General features: G+C 32.4%; 1 protein-coding gene across 10 annotated transcripts in view; it reads left to right on the top strand.

The window, feature by feature from the left end:
• Positions 1 to 16,799, top strand: part of Ten-m (teneurin transmembrane protein Ten-m) — a 579,656-nt gene that overhangs the window by 544,484 nt on the left and 18,373 nt on the right. For all 10 annotated transcript variants that reach the window (XM_076417519.1, XM_076417513.1, XM_076417521.1 and 7 more), the window contains 2 exons: positions 621 to 797; positions 14,668 to 14,985. In XM_076417519.1, coding sequence (XP_076273634.1) covers positions 621 to 797; positions 14,668 to 14,985 — 495 coding nt within the window. The remainder of the gene's footprint in view (positions 1 to 620; positions 798 to 14,667; positions 14,986 to 16,799) is intronic.

Genomic DNA, 16,799 nt, shown 5'->3' with positions numbered 1-16,799 from the left:
GAGATATTTTGACCATGGAAATGTTTGAGAGAGGATTTATATGGTGTTGAAACATGACCTAAAACCAAATTTATATTAGATTACGAAAACGTTATAGCAAACTCCGTCTTCGATCTCTTCGTCTCGAAGGAGGAAACGGTGTCACTTTACAGGATGTTAAACGACTTGTTATGGGTCCGGTAAGGTTTCGAGGCTCTCGAGCGAGAGGAAATGCAAATATCAATCGACCGGATGACGAAAAAAACGCGAAAATATAAACGTCGCCGCGTCGAACAGCTGATACTGTTAATCGACGCTCATTCATTAAACATCTTTACTGCGAACCAGGGGTTAGCCGAGGGCAACTTTGTACATTTTTGTGACTTCGCGGAAACAATAACACTAAAAATAACGCGTGATTCGATTGTTTTCTTTGTTTCAAACGTCCCGTGCATTCATACGGAAAACAATGGCGCGTTCATTCGGATTCTTTCCGTTTTTCTGATAATAAAATGACTCGAAGAATACATTGTTTATGTTAAATATCTCGTTCGTTAAGAAAAAATTGACTTCAACAATCAGTTTAATAAATTAAATTAACTGCTAATTAATTATTTGCTTATCTGTTAATTTTATTGCAGGTTGTTTGTTAGACAGTGCTCCAAGACCACCAGATGTACCTCCAAGGAATCCCACAATGAGCAGGCTGAACGGACGCTTGGCCTCAGCACCTCCGCAGGATCCCAATCAAGATTTCGAGCCTTCCTGTCTGGTACGAACACCGTCAGGAAATGTGTATATACCCACAGGATCACTCAGTAAGTTTATTATGTGATGAGATCTTTTTTTCGTATTTATAGCTGGCCTAGTTAGTAACATCTTTCACAGCATAACTAATTATTTATAGAATACTTAGTTCTCAATATGTTAGCCTTTAACATTTTCAAAGAATACTAGAGACTCCTATGACCAATGAACGTCCTCAAATACTCAAGTAATTATAGAACATGTTTTAAAAAATGGATTAATGAACGAGAAGGTAGTTTAGAGTATGTTTTAGGCTATATTTTGCCAACACTTTGTATCATTCAAAGATCCAGTATTTTTCACGAAAATGTCTTTCCTTTATTCAGTTTCTCTAACAAAGCTAAGTAATGGTTAATAATAATAAGTTGCTATTATACAAGTTGTTATTTAAACCTATATGGACAAACAAAATTCAATTATGTTCTGCGAAAACTAAAATCCATTCTCATGACAATATCGAAGTAATACAACTCTTGGATAACAGTAGAATATGATACAGGCAAAGGAATTAAAGGTCTAGGTCTATCTAGGTCCTCCTAGATATATACCTAAATTTAAGTTATTGTAAAAACAACTTGTAGGTTAATCGGCAAAGATTAGTAACAATGTAATAAATAAATTTTAAAAAAAATTAAAAAAACCTCTTGGTAGTTCAACAATTTGGCCAGTGGACAATAATTAATTATTAGATTGTTAGTAGTCGACTAGCCTACAATTTTTCTTTACAATAGCTTAAATCTAGGTTAATATCTATATATTGTACCCATCGATTCTAGCTTAGTATCTAGTCTAATAATATTTGCGAACTCACACATCTGTTTTTCTGTATGAAATTCACCAACACTATACAAGATGAAATGATTTAATTATTTTAAGTTTGTGTCTTGTTTTAGCGGTATCCAAGAGTTGTAATATTTCAATGTTAATATAAAAATGAAATATCTCCGCATATCCCTTTGCGGTTATCCTGATTTTCTGAGTGACAGTTAGTTTCTCAAGATCTCGATGTAAGCAAACAGTGTACTATACTTCTTAGAATTGTGTTCTGGAAACCTTCAGTTCATACTTTTTCTTTTTAACATATTCCTTCCACCGAAATTTTACATCAATAGTCATTTCGAGATACTTAGGTTTGTTGCTATATGGGATGATAGATTTATTTAATTTACTGGTATTTGAGCAGTCTAATAATAGGTAATATAACTGGACATATATAGGTTTACTTTAGTTCATTTTAATTTTCCTGGTTTGGATCGAAGTGTTGTTACTGTCACTGGTCTACTGTTGGCTAGTGTCTCCGGTAAAAGCAATTGTCATCAATCAATCTCAGTTGCAAATATAACCATCATTATATTTTCCATCTGTAGTAAACAAATGCGTAAAGTAGGAAAATAATTAGTCCCAATACGTTTCCCTATTTTATATTTATTTTAGCCCCTTTTATTGTAGGGTAGACTTCCTCTTGTTTGGCTCTAAACATTCTAACTGTGGTATTAATAGATTTCAATTATTCAGTATGTTGCTTCGGTATCATTTTCTATTACTCATGGTCATCATGCCAAACCTTATCGAAGGCTTGTCCTATATCTAAGATTCTAAGAATGTAGCTTCACAAACTTTTTCAATGACATTTTATTTTATTAGCGTTATAACCTCAAGTGTGCTGTTTATTTAGTAATGTAATTCAATATAAAACTAGTGACTAAAAAGTAATACCTTATAAATATTCCGTATTTACTAAATCATAACATATTAACATATAAAAATCACAAGGCAAAATCAGTTTACACAAAATATTCCGAATAAACAAATTATTTCGCGTCGTCTTCTTTACATCGTCGCCGTTCTCATATCGATTATCATCAAGACAAGCCGAATATGAACGGCAATCACTCCATCTAATCAAAAACCTCCATGGGGAGGGCATTATCTCTCACGTATTCAATCCAATCTGTTCCTAGAACCTCCATTATTGTATTATACGGTATTAACATCGGTAATCTTTTAAAACGGACGCTCCGTTCCTAATACCGGATCGATAAGCAACCTTCCGCAAAAGGAAACCATCAAAACTTGTCGGGATCTTCTCGTTTCAAAACGGTTAAAGTGATGATGCGCGCCGAAGAAAAAATATGTTTCGTAATGTAAGGTCGAGTCGTAAAAACTTATATCTGCTTCGGTCTCAATTATAAAAATAAATCCCAATAGTTAGTAGTTTTGGCATGTATAAAAGCAGCTGTTGGTTTTGTTGACGATTAAAAAATACAAGAACAATTATCAATCATAATATTGTTCTAATTTTATAGGTTTTTGCATAAACTTTAGTTAAAACTACTTTTCAGTTAACGATCCAATTTTATTAGAAAAATATACATAGCTGAAGCTTGCAAAAATAGTTTTAAAGGTTCTAATATGAAGAATTAGTAATATTAAAACGATAAAACTGGACAATAGTCATTCATAAATCATCCTCGATCTTATATTCCGTATTTTGTGCAAGCTACTATGTATAATTCATCATAAACTACTCAAACTGGACGAAACCATCAGAGGTGATGACTATTTATTGCACCTGATACATTATCGAAGCAACAACATGAAAAAATAGGTTTGCCATAGACAGAGCTTTTGAAACGCATCGACAACTGTTTGAATGGACAAAACATTCAATGACATGTTTTTTTTTAAGAAATCAGCAATTTTTTTATGTTACAAAAAGTTCATTTAATACAGATATTACCAAAAAAAATCATCATGCATTAATAATATTGCCAATTCGTTCTCCATGTCGTTCATAACATCCAATAAACTTGGTCTTTCCAAAGTGTTACTTCAAACAATAATTTACTGAAATTATTTTTATATGTCCTAGTTCATAGGCCATATGAATAACTAATTATTAATACACCAAAACAAATGTGCATGTAAAGATAATAAGTCACAACGTATTTATTTTTCACAAAAAAGAAATATAAATTTAAAAATTCTGTTTTTTTTTTTAATAGAAATATAAATATAAAGGAATATATTTATTTAAATTTAATATCTACTATATTTCCGCTTATTTGGGCTAATATTTTCTATGTCATTCATAACACGCAACAAGATAAGTCTTTCAAAACTGTTATTTTATTGTTAAGTTATTTTTATATGCCCCAGTTCATAGGGCATACGAATGACCAAATATTAATACACCAAAACTAATATACAGGTACTTCTAATATACAATATAAGTAATAACGTATTTATTTTTCACAAATAAAGAAATATAAACTTGGAACCTTTAACATTATCAAAAAAAATTATCTGAGTCTGTTTCTTTTCAATTGAATTAGTTCGATATTTTGACCTGTTCGGATTATTACCGTGTCAGATGGTCAGCGAGAGGTCCAAGAGAACACGAACCCAAGAAAAACTATACCTCAGTCCGAATTTTACAAGAGGCCCAATTATTACCATAATATCCTTACCTATCCGCGCTGTTTCGCTCGACCATTTATAAAATGCCTTTCCTCCGTCTTGTGACCGAACCTCCGGGCCATGTGTTGTAATTGTTACCTTCGTCATCTGGGTAGGATTTTTTCCCTTCCTTTCGTCTGGTCCCAAATTATACGAAAATCGAGAACATATGTCGAACGCCTTCTTCTCCTGTTGTGTTTTTGCCAACATTCCCTAATGTTGAGTTAAATAAACAGGGATAATCTTACCTTGGTCGTTTAGTTCTCGATTTTCAAATTGCTCTCGTACGGTTTGTATAAATATAGAAACCGTTGACAAGTGAGAGCCCGCTTGAAATATTCAGGGACCGCTCAGAGGATGGGTCCAACAATAACACGGGGTCTCGTCTCTTCGGCCGATAGCTACAAGTTAACCGTAAGTGTTATATAACAAATTTAATTTTTTAAGTAACTACGCAAATTGATGATATTGATATGAAAGAACTCTAATTTTCATATTTTAATAATTTTACGATGAAATCATCATTACGCTAATATTATCTTAACTTATAAATATATACTATCTAATTTTTTTAAAGTCTCCTTTTACCAACTATGGGTTTATCTGGCCTGGACCTACAGTATAACGTGGGCTCCGAACCACGGTCCTCAGCATTAAGCCTACCGAGTGACCAGTGACCAACTTTAGAAATGATCCCAAAGCACATCCTGTCTTACCCAGCCCGGTTACTGGCATCACTGGGATCATTTTCCTTGTCGGATTTTACACTCTTGCCTAGAACAATCACAAATTTTAAACAATCACAAACAAAAATTTACGACCATGCCCCAGCAGGATTCGAACCCGCGGCTATCGCAACAGTAGGAGAACCGTTCTATCGCTTTAACCACTGCGCTACCAAGCCAGCTTACCATCTAATTTGATATCAATGTTCGCATACTTTCGGATTATTTTATTTTGTGTTTTTACTTAAAAATATTATCAAAGAAAGTTTTAATACAGTAAGAAAAACGCCATTTTTTGCGATATATATGTATACCAATGAATTTAAAGGTTTTAATAATTTATTTCATTCATTATTAATATTGATTCAGTAGCAAATCTACTAACATTGATACATCTAACATTTTACATCTTGTTTATTAAAAGCACATAAATGAATAAATAAAACGGACATCTGTCAACAACATAATCTTCAAGTTTTGCAGATTTTGTATCAGCATCACACTTTTTCTCTGTTATTTATGAAGAATTTTTGTTTTGCCTCTTTATTTCGAAGAAACCTGCATATGAAAGACACTTTTGTTATTAGAATCATACGGTAATGTTAACTTGAGTGAAATTATTTGCCAAGAGTAGTTTGGGAAGTTTAAGTTTGTTGAATTTGGCGTTGAAGACAAAACAGTCAAAACAATTTTTGTACAACTCGGTGGTCTAGGTGTGTTATGTTTATTGTATATTTTTTCTTTCTCCATGTATGGCCAATTTTTCATATTCATGACTTTACTGTTCTAAGATTAATTTCTCTGTTGCTTCTATTTACTTTTTTTCCTTTTGCTTGTATACTTCAATTTTAGTTTTGCTTGATATTGCTTTTTCGTTTCTCATTTTTCCAATTCTTGCGTTCATTTCCATCTCATAGCTTCCATAGCTTATACCCAGATTTTGAAATTCATTTACTTGTTCTATTTTTACTCAATTTTAATATTTATTACTCATAGCTCTCCGATCGCCATAACTTTCATATTGTTTGGACTCATTAGCATATCATATTCCTCCCTAATAAAATTTACTGCAGGTATTCTGGCCTATCAGTTATTATTACTATTACAACATCTGCAAGAACTCCTATCGCTATATCTATTTTTTCCCTATTTGATCACCCTATATGCAGTCGAATTTTGTCCATACATTTAGCGGCTTAAACTTTCATCTTGTCTTAACCATCAAGTTTTATAAGTCTCTTGGAACTTCAACAATCTGGCCGTGGGCAATAAGTATTATTATCTGATTTCTGTTATATGATATAACTATCCTGACATGTAGAAGATCGCTTCAGTGATCTGTTATACAACTTATAATCTAAAACTTAATCTAGATATTATTCTAAGTTATTCTAAAGTCTATCCTAACTTAACATCAATACTATTCTGACTTATTCTGGAGATTATTAAATCTCACTCTATGTATCTATTAATCAGTTCGTATGGTGTTTGCGTTTGAGCTTACGCACTACACTGTCATCGCGCACTTTTAACTGTTTGGCGAGTGCATTCAGAGTACTTCGTACTAACACTTCAAATCACATTCGTTATAGGTTCTAAGGAGGTATCGCGCTGAATCAGTTTGTTGGACACGTAATATGGGGCATCAACGATGACTCGCAACACTTTATTCTGGAACCTCTGAAGGATATCTATGTTAGATGTGCTAATAGTACCTCACAGTTCAATGCCATAGATCCAAATGGGCCTAAGTTTTGACTTATACAGCAAAACCTTGTTATCTAATGATAATTTAGATTTATTATTGCCCTATCAGCCAATATATTTGATGTAAGCCTGAGTTTTTTCCATGTCAAACGTCGATCAAAATGCATTCCCAGATATTTAACGTTATCTGCTTGCAGAAGTTCATAATTATTTTTATTGACTTACAAATTCTTCTACAAAAGGTGAATGCCACATGGGTAGATTTTGTCTCATTTGCTTTGATACGCCATGTTTCCAACCACAATTCGACTTTGTTAAGATGAAGTTGGAGGTTTCTTGTGGCTGATATTAGTTCCTCATGTGATGATACCGCCATATCGTCAGCATATTTTGCAACAGTAGTGTTTCTTGAGGTCGGTAGGTCAGCTGTTTACAACTAATATAACAATGGGCCAAAAACACTGCCCTGGAAAACATCCGTATATAGTGGATGTAGGTCAGTGTATTGGTCACCCTGTTTAACAATAATGTCTGTCTGTGAGTTATGATTTCAGCAGTTGAAAGTGCGTATGGGACAAAAACTTTTTTTCAATTTAACATGCAGTCCAGTGTGCCACACCTTGTCGAAGGCCTGAGATATATCGAAAAATACAGCGGTCCAATATATTTTATCGTTTAAGTTTTTGCTAATTTGGTTGATTAATTTATGTGTTTGTTCTGTCGTTCCGTGTTTATTACGGAAGCTTTATATATGATATGAAATTAGCAAAAACCCAATCCTTCCCAAATCAGAAATATGAAGAATAACCCCAAACATAACGAAAAGCTACACATTTCCCTAAATATATATACGAAAAAATGCAAAAAACGGATTTAGGCGAACCGATAAAGCCATTTTCTCTCTCTCTTATCACCCTCGCGGAACGAGAAATTCCTTATTCTCATACATTTCAATCAAACCCGCCCGATTTATTTATAAATAAACGCGAACAATGTCGGATTTCGTCTCGGAGAACGGTACCCGTTAAATATATTCGATTTGAAATTCAAATAGGTTTTTATCTAAGCAGGCGTCGACGTGGGCCTTGACCCGCGTCCTCGTAATTTACCGACCTTTTGACACGTTATTTCGGCCCGTTTGATTTTTATCGTATCGAATTTATTTACTTACTGTATTATGCTAATGGGGTAATTGAGATTAATGGGGGGCACGTATTTCTCTCGGCGATATAACCCGCGGGAAAAAGAATCGTAGTAGCCTTGATAGTGTTGATCGCATGAAAAACAATGGAACGTTCAAATCATTCGATAGTTAAAAAAAGACTACAGGGAAGTGGAGAAGATGTGGGATATGAATGGCAGGATACAGTAAACTGAAGGTAGTTTCAGCTAATCATGCACGCATTTTCATTTATTTGAATTAATAGTCTGAGTGCTTCTACTTTGTTTTCTAACGACAGAGAATTTTAACCCCATGAAATTAAAAATCTGTAATAATCAAACTTAACATTTAAACTAGACTAGCAAATATGCCAATGAACAGTAATGTAGCGACCTTGAGGCATGTCGAATTTTACATAGTGGAATAACGGTCTACAAAATACCCAGAAATATAATCCCAGATGTTGAACACGGGCGGGGTACCGGCAGCGCCAACTAGAACCCGATAACGAATAGCTGGCAACCCCGAGACGTTTATCTGGGATGTTATTGAAGGGTATTTCCAATATAAAGGTATTCATATCAAAATGAAGGTAATCATATTGAAACATTTTTAGAGAAAGTCCAGAAACCATATTTATATGAAGGAAGTCACCAGTCAATATATCATTACTTTTACAAAACAATATTATTTACCTATGATCTGTTATAAAAACATATTCTTTTTTGTCCTGCTTGTTTCACCCCTTCATCTTCAGAGTAGTAGTCAATAGATCATTAGGGTGTCATTGATGAATAATATTATATGTTTTGTTTATTCGATTCAGGTAAACAACTACTAGCAATATTTAACCTATAAAAGAAAAACTAAGTAGTTACTAAAATATATCGTGATTGAATATAAAATGAATGGATGATTAATTACTACAAAATATGTATAAATAAATTGTAATGTGTATAATAACTAATTATAACAATTACCTTTAGTATTACTTCTATTGTTCCATTTGTTTACTAGTCTGCACTTTATTCAGATGTGAATTAAAGAAGTAATTAACAACTAACGATATTCTTTCTCTATAAAAGGCAATTCATCACAATTAGGTTACCATTATCAATGTTTTAAAAATTACTGAGTATTCCAGAGACACTAAACATGAAATGTGGTAGAATATTGAAGAATATTAAGTAAAAATACTACCAGTCACTAGGAATGGAAATTAATTAATGCAAGTAATAACCCTAAAGAGTAGGCAAAATAGTACAATAGCCATTTGGGAACTGTGAGAATAGTATTATTGGAAAGTGTTCTATATTTACTAAGTCAAAACAAAATTGTTTCGATGGAAAACCTACTAAAATATATTATGATTCTATGTTTAGACATACTTTAACATATCAAGTTTTCCTATGAATTCTTCAACGAGATATCTGCTTAGTTTCTTTTACTTCGCTTAACTTCAGTTACAATATTTGGTTCATACATTGTCTGTACGTAAGAATTGTTAGAAATTTTAACAATTTTGTTTGCCATGATAAAATTATATTGTGCAATCAAATATGCGTAACAAATAAGTGACTGAAAGGTGAATTTAATTGACAAGAAACCAGATGTTTCATATTGACCCTTCGTAATCTAACCGTGATGAGCTTGGATTGACACTTGTTGAAGGCCATCGATACACGATAGAATATCTAATTATAGTATAAAATTATTAAAATAATGTATAAATAAGAGCTGTACCCATACAAACTGTCCAGTGCGACCAAAACAACTAAGTCACGCGCAGATTTGGTATGTTTTAGCGCTCATTTAAGATCTTTTGTAGAAATAGCATTTATTCTGCGTAAAACAAAGACATAAAGTAAATTGTCAAAAAGTGGTTTTAAATAGTGCATCAAGTATACAAAAAGACACAAAAAGTTCGTTTTTTAACAAATAATCAACAAGCTATACGTTAATTAAACCGGTCTCAGTGATTTCGATTAAGGTTTTAATGTTTCTCACGTCGTACCTACCGGAATAGTATCACGTAACATCGGATCACATACCGAGCACCATAAAGAACGGACTAGATGGGAATTCAATGCGTTGCGTTGAAGATATCGAGGGAAAAAACACCATAGAAAAATGCATGAGAGAGTAAAACGCACCCATTCCGGCCATATGGACTGGAGATTTTCCAATCTTGGCAATTCGGCCGAGGAACGTCTAAATATGGAGACGGTGCAGCTGTGCCCTGCCAATTAGATGGTACAATGGTAGTATCGTACGTTGGTAGAGATATTTTTACGAAGAAACCGGCAGTCTTTCCTTCTTCAGCCATAGCGTATGCGACTTTTTCAACTACATCTATATAGACAAAACCATTAATCTAATTTACAAACGTTTATAGAGGGTATGAATACATTCATAAACAACAATAGAGTGTATATAAACAAAACTGACCTCGATTATTTATTTTTGATTGTTCCAAGCCATACATTCTTGTAATTAAAATATACATTTGCATAAAAATAGTTAAAAACACATGACGTAACATGTTTATCCAGATATTATGTGATATTTATATAAAATTAATTCAAATAACAAGAAATTCAACTCTACAAATAATATAAATTAGATTTAATAAAAGGTTGTGCAATAAATTGATTTTTTTAAGATGTGAGACGTTCCAGGGATCAGTAGGGACTAAATCCGATACATAAGACGGGTATTAAAACAATTCGTACTGTGATTTGCTCATTATAGTGATTTATTTTTGTTTTATTTGTACTGGCAATTGGTACTCAAAGAATATTAAAAGAGCATCGAATTTCCTTTAATGTGAATTTAAAAACTGATGTTCATGTATAGAACAGAACAATACAAAAACAGATAATTTTAATATGAAAATACTATAACATTAAAGGTCCAATTTAAATTTATACACGACTCTTCAAAAACGAATTAGAAAAAATAAATAATAACACAAGCTAAATATTTTTGAGAATAAACTTGACAAACTTTGGTGGAAGAATTTAGATTTAAACTGTCTTCGGCCTTCTTACCACTTATTTTTTTTAGATATGCAGCTATAATCTGGGATTTTGTAGTGACTTAAGTAGTAAATAGCGATCATCTTCTTGCGTTGGTACAAGAGTACTCTTCTTACTTAATTTTTAGATATGCTGTTATAATCTGGGATTTTCTAACCACATGAGTAATAAATAGCGATAATCTTCTTGCATTACATTCTTCCTTAGATTACTGTATGTAGCCTACAAAGTCGTAGAGTTTTACCAAACCGTTTTACCGTATTCGGGCAATATGTGAGGTGCTTCTATGTATTTTGATTAGTGATATATTAACGTTTTTTAAAGGATGATCCAAGATTTGGACATTTTTTATTTGGACATTAGCATTATTGAGTTACACAGTTATTTATTTTTATTTCATTTAAAAAAATCCGCTAGACTTATTTTTTTTTTAAATATTTTAAAATCTCCTTTTTACCAACGAAAGTTTATCTGAACCGGACCTACAGTTTTACGTGGGCTTCAAACCACGGTCCTCGGCATTAAATCTACCGACTAACGAGCGACCAAACTTTAGAGATCATCCCAGACGACATCCGGTCTTACCCAGCCTGGTTAGTGGCGTTATTGGGATTATTTTCCTTGTAAAATTTTACAGCAAATATACATTTATGAGCATGCCCCAGCAGGGTTCGAACCCGCGACTACCGCAACAGTAGGAGAGCCATCCTGTCGCCTTTACCACTGCACCAATATGGTTTCAGCGATATAAAAGTGGTAAATTTAATTGACTAGAGATATCATTAACAATTTTAACAATTTTGATTTATAGTGATATCCTAAAATAATGCCGACATAGAACAAAGCACTTATAATATTACTATTAAATTATCTAATTGATTTGTTAATCTGAGGTTCAAGTTAAACTGTCTAGACATTTTATAGAAAAGATAAACATAAAAGTTGAAAATTTTAAAATAAATAAGCCGCTTATTTTTTTGGAATTAAATACAGTAGTAGAGTGTTTTTTTTTCTGATAAAACCACTTTTATTTACTAGTTCCCGAACATAATAAAGCGGAAACTCCTAGAAAGCCATAAAGATAAGTAGAAACCTCCGAATTCTATATACATCTAAGACGTTTCTACAACAACGCGGCTACCAGATAAACAAGCCACCCCCTCAATTAGTCAACAAGCGTCCGCCGATACACTATTCCACTTTTATGAACCGTAGTGTTTGTTTCCCTATAAAGCTGTCAGACCTATCATAATCCCATATTAAGTGAAAGATAAAACCTGAACATAAAGGTCGTTCCAACAATGATATCGCCCTGCGGTAGGGTAATTTTTATCAAAGATTCTTTGTTTTTCCTCCCTTCTTCTCTGTGTGCCTTATTCGAGACCAAACAAAGAAGCATTACCGCGTCGAATCATCGTTTCTGGGGCGGGGGGAGGGGGGCTGTTTCGGACAGAAAAATACGCGACCTTTAAACGCTATTCGGGGTTGTTATCTGCGTCTTTTTAAACATAGACCTTTTAGAGATAACGATAGGTCTCCGAGAATTGTGTACCGTCCTAATCTTGAAATAATATTTTCCGGTTCTCTTGATTCAAGACAAATTTTCTTATTAGGGACACTTCAAATATTTGCTTAGGCGATGAACGTCTAATGGCTGAATGGTATTGTTTGGATTGCTGTGTTACATAAAAGAAATCATTTGTCCTTTATTCAAATGTTTCCCTGTCCTGTATAAACTCTGAAGTGAGTAAAAAGTACTAGTTGAATGAAAGGTACTAGTCGATACAACAAATAACGTCCTCTCTAAACTATAAATATTCCTTTTCTAACTTATTTTAAATTTTATCCTAACTTATTACAAAAACTATTGTAGAAATTATTAAATATCAGTCTATGTGTCTATTAATTAGTTCGTTTAGTAGTTTGCGTTTGAGTCTATGCACTACACTGTCATCACTCATATTTAACTGTTGTGCATTTGGATGCACTAGTTTTTCAGAGTACTTCGCACTAACACTCCAAGTCTATATGGTTCTATAGGTATATCGCGCTGAATCAGTTTGTTGGACACATAATTAGGGCATCGACGATGACTCGCAACGATTTATTCTGGAACCTCTGGAAGATATCTATGTTAGATTTGCGAGTAGTACCCCAAGTTCAATACCATAGGTCCAAATGGGCGTCAGTATTTACTTATACAGCAAAACCTTGCGATCTAATGATAATTTAGATTTACGCCCTATCAGCCAAGATATTTGGTTTAGTTTAACCCCAAGCTATTTGCGTTTTTTTTTGTCACTATATGTTTTTTTTGTCAAACGTCAATCAAAATGTATTCCCAGATATTTAACGTTGTCTACTTAGGGAAGTTCATTATTATTCAATTTTACTGAGGAGCATGTTCTTCTATAAAGGGTGAATGTCACATGGGTAGATTTTGTCTCATTTGCTTTGATACGCCACGTTTTCAACTCGACTTTGTTATGATGAAGTTAAAGGTTTCTTGCGACTGATATTGAATTCTTGTGAGATGATACAACCGCTGTATCGTTAACATATGTTGAAACAGTATTGTTTCTTGAGTTCGGTAGGTCAACTCTATAAAATAGATATAACAATGGGCCAAGAACACTGCCTGCGGATCACCCTAATATATTGGGTGTAGGTCAGTATATTCGTCACCCTGTTTGACAATAAAATGTGTGTCTGTGAGGTAGTACTTCGGCAGTTGAAAGTGCGTATGGGGCAACATTATTTTTATATTAATTAAAACTATAACGAACATAATTACGTATTTTATTTTTTGCAATATAGCAATTATATCATAAAGTAATGTATTTATACTCATTAAATGAACTATTGACTTCTCAAAATTTAGGTCTATAAAGTATATAACTAAAATAGTTGATAAAATAAGACTAAATTGTTTCATATTTTGCTGCATTAATCCTTAAACATCTTAATATTTATCAGCGGTCTAAAATATTTACTAAATTACTCTTAATAATTTATAATTTCTTCTATTTGGTCCATGTGTCCTATCTAGGCACATTAACTAGTACTTTATCTACATATGTTCATTACTGCATTTATGTATTGATATAATGTTCCTTTAAACATATTTTTCACCTAAATATATATATTGAATAACAATAAGTTTAATAGAAAAACAAACTTATTTGATAAATGAATAAAGTAAATAAATTACATATATTTTTAAATAAAATTGCATTGCACATTTATATCACTAAATAATCTTTAAAATACTAGCTGTCATATTTTTTCTGTCAGTAAATTTATTTATTTCAAACTATCATATTCTAGAATTTCACCATTACAGATAGTAGCAGATTGCAGATTAGTTCAGCTTCCGGCCCTTGTGATGATATTAACAGACATATAGATAAACAAAATATTTAAAAAAACTGCGAAGGATTTTATTCTTAATTATAATCATCAACAGCTCTATTGATACATATTTGGATATTTGAACTTTTGACTGAGATTGAATATTGTATAACTTAATAAAACTTCATAAAATGGTTTTTATGCTAGGAACCCATGATACCTGGCGTAAATAAACTGATATCCCGTTTTGAGATAAAAAAGAAACGGTCACATTAGATATGGTTCGCAGTTTCTTTCTTTTTTTTTTTTGGCCTAAACCAACCGAAAACGTCTACCCCGCCAGGTAACTTCAAGTACATAAAAATCTCCCGGAGTTATATCATGAATATAATTAATAAACATTATCACTAAAATTTATATCGTGTTATTTTTGTTACAGATCATCCAAAGAACCAAGTGATCGATTACAAACCGAACTCGTCGTGCAATAGTCCCTCCAAAGACCTGAAGAATATGGGTCCGGGTGTAGGGAGTGGCGTAGGCGGTGGTGGCACCAACAGCCTCACCTACGGCGGCCAGATGCCTGTTTTACCCGTCCGAAATAACTTGAGGAGGCCCAACTCCAGCCACTTCCCTCCTCCAACCAGCAGGTTCCACTTCCAGAAGGGGTTCACCTCGAGATGTACATGGAAGTGCACCTCCATCATTTTAATCATAGTGTCGCTGGTTCTACTTGCTGCTATATCATGCATTTTGGGTAAGTATTACATTTTACTACTATAAAACAGCAGAACCCGTTAGAATATACCAAAAAAATTTTCATTATCTATTGAATATATGCTATAGTTTCAATAAATGTAGCTTGACTCTTGGTACAGCTGAAATTATTAAATATTTGATTAAGTATTTTTAAAACTATCTGAAACCTCAAAATGTTTAAAGTTCAAACAAAATAATAAGGAATAATCATTTAGAAACAATAAAAAAGTAACTAATAAAATATATTATAATAAACTTACCAAGTAAACATATTTATGAATAAAAAAAAGTTAAATTTTGTAAAATTAAAGAGATAATAATAAATAATGAATTTAAAATATGTTTTACATAGTTTAAAATATTTTGTTTATGTCCACAATTGCTTCAAAACAGTTTTGCTGGTAATTTTAACTTTAGAGAATAGAAAAAATCTTTCTGTATCATATTAAATGAATATATCATATAAAATAACGATTTTTAAGCATCATTCTCTTTATTATATTACATATTATTTATTATTACAAAGCAAACAATTACAGAGCACTCAATAATATAACATAATCTAACAATGGATTGTTTTGGAATTCTCTATAAGTTGGTAACCTAGAACTGGTGGTGATTGGTGGTGATTTCATACTAAAGAAACTAAAAGCGGTTATTTATAAAGACATAGGAATATTTATTATATGTCAATATATGGAAAATATTAATATTTATGTATAAGATTTCATTTTTTTCAATTATAACAAGAGAATTTTGTAATCTACACTTATTCAAATAATGAATGAACATTCAAGAAGAATTTTGGTACATCCAATCCTTATAAGTCCTAATTAGCAAAGAATTAAGCATTCTGTAATATAACAATAGCAATAACAAAAAGACACTATAAATTAAAACATATTAAATAAATTAAATATTATTAAACATAATCGTTACTTGCATTACATTTTTTCACTTCAAAAAATTAATTGACAAAAATACATATACATACTTTCATTGTCGATTTAAATGGCTCTCCTTGACTAACCTATGACTTCTTGCACTTTGATATTATTATAGTTGATCCACTTTTCTTCACCGGTCATAATTGGCTATAGAATACATTTCTTTTCTTGTCAGGTAATGCAATGTCGACTGGTATTTTCAGTAAAATCATATTTTAGCCATTTTTCCCCCTTTCGAATGTTGTCCAACACAAACAAACCTCTGGAAATAGTTGATTCATCTATTGCTAAGTTGTTTGAAAGTTCCTTAAAAGTTTAAGCTTAATATTTATCCAATAAGTCTGGTAGTTCAGGGTCTTCAAACTTTTCTCGTCGTTATTTCTTATTGATATGAACCATTATTCCATTGTTAACCTGCACACATTGAGTGACTCAATCGTACTAATTAGAAAAGGGTTATTTTATATAGAGAGCTGCCCAAATCGTAGAATTTAACTGTTAGGTTAGATTATTTAGCCGCCTTTTACCTTAATCAACCAACGTTGCTGATCAAAATACATACAGCAACTACTATAATTTAAAAACATCAATTCTAGAATATCTGGACATCTGAACAAAATGAAACTAATATTTATGGTTTTCTAAAAATGTACCCCATTCATTCTTTTCGGTGTAAACTATGTGTACAATATGTTTGACATTATAGCTACTATTATATTTACACAAAAAACCATTTGTATATATAAAATCGACACGCCATTCTTTATTATGATTTATATGGGACTTTATTCGACAATATCACTCCAAGTACCAACAAAAAACATCAATACCACCGTCCTTTCATTCAAGTACAATGCCACGTCAC

The sequence above is a fragment of the Rhynchophorus ferrugineus genome, unplaced genomic scaffold (genome assembly GCF_030347505.1).
Source record: "Rhynchophorus ferrugineus isolate W39M unplaced genomic scaffold, kcgeb_rfMv2 rfM11, whole genome shotgun sequence".
Classification (NCBI taxonomy): Eukaryota; Metazoa; Arthropoda; class Insecta; order Coleoptera; family Curculionidae; genus Rhynchophorus; species Rhynchophorus ferrugineus.
The sequence above is the reverse complement of the archived record's forward strand: the minus strand, read 5'-3'. Positions and strand labels throughout refer to the sequence as shown.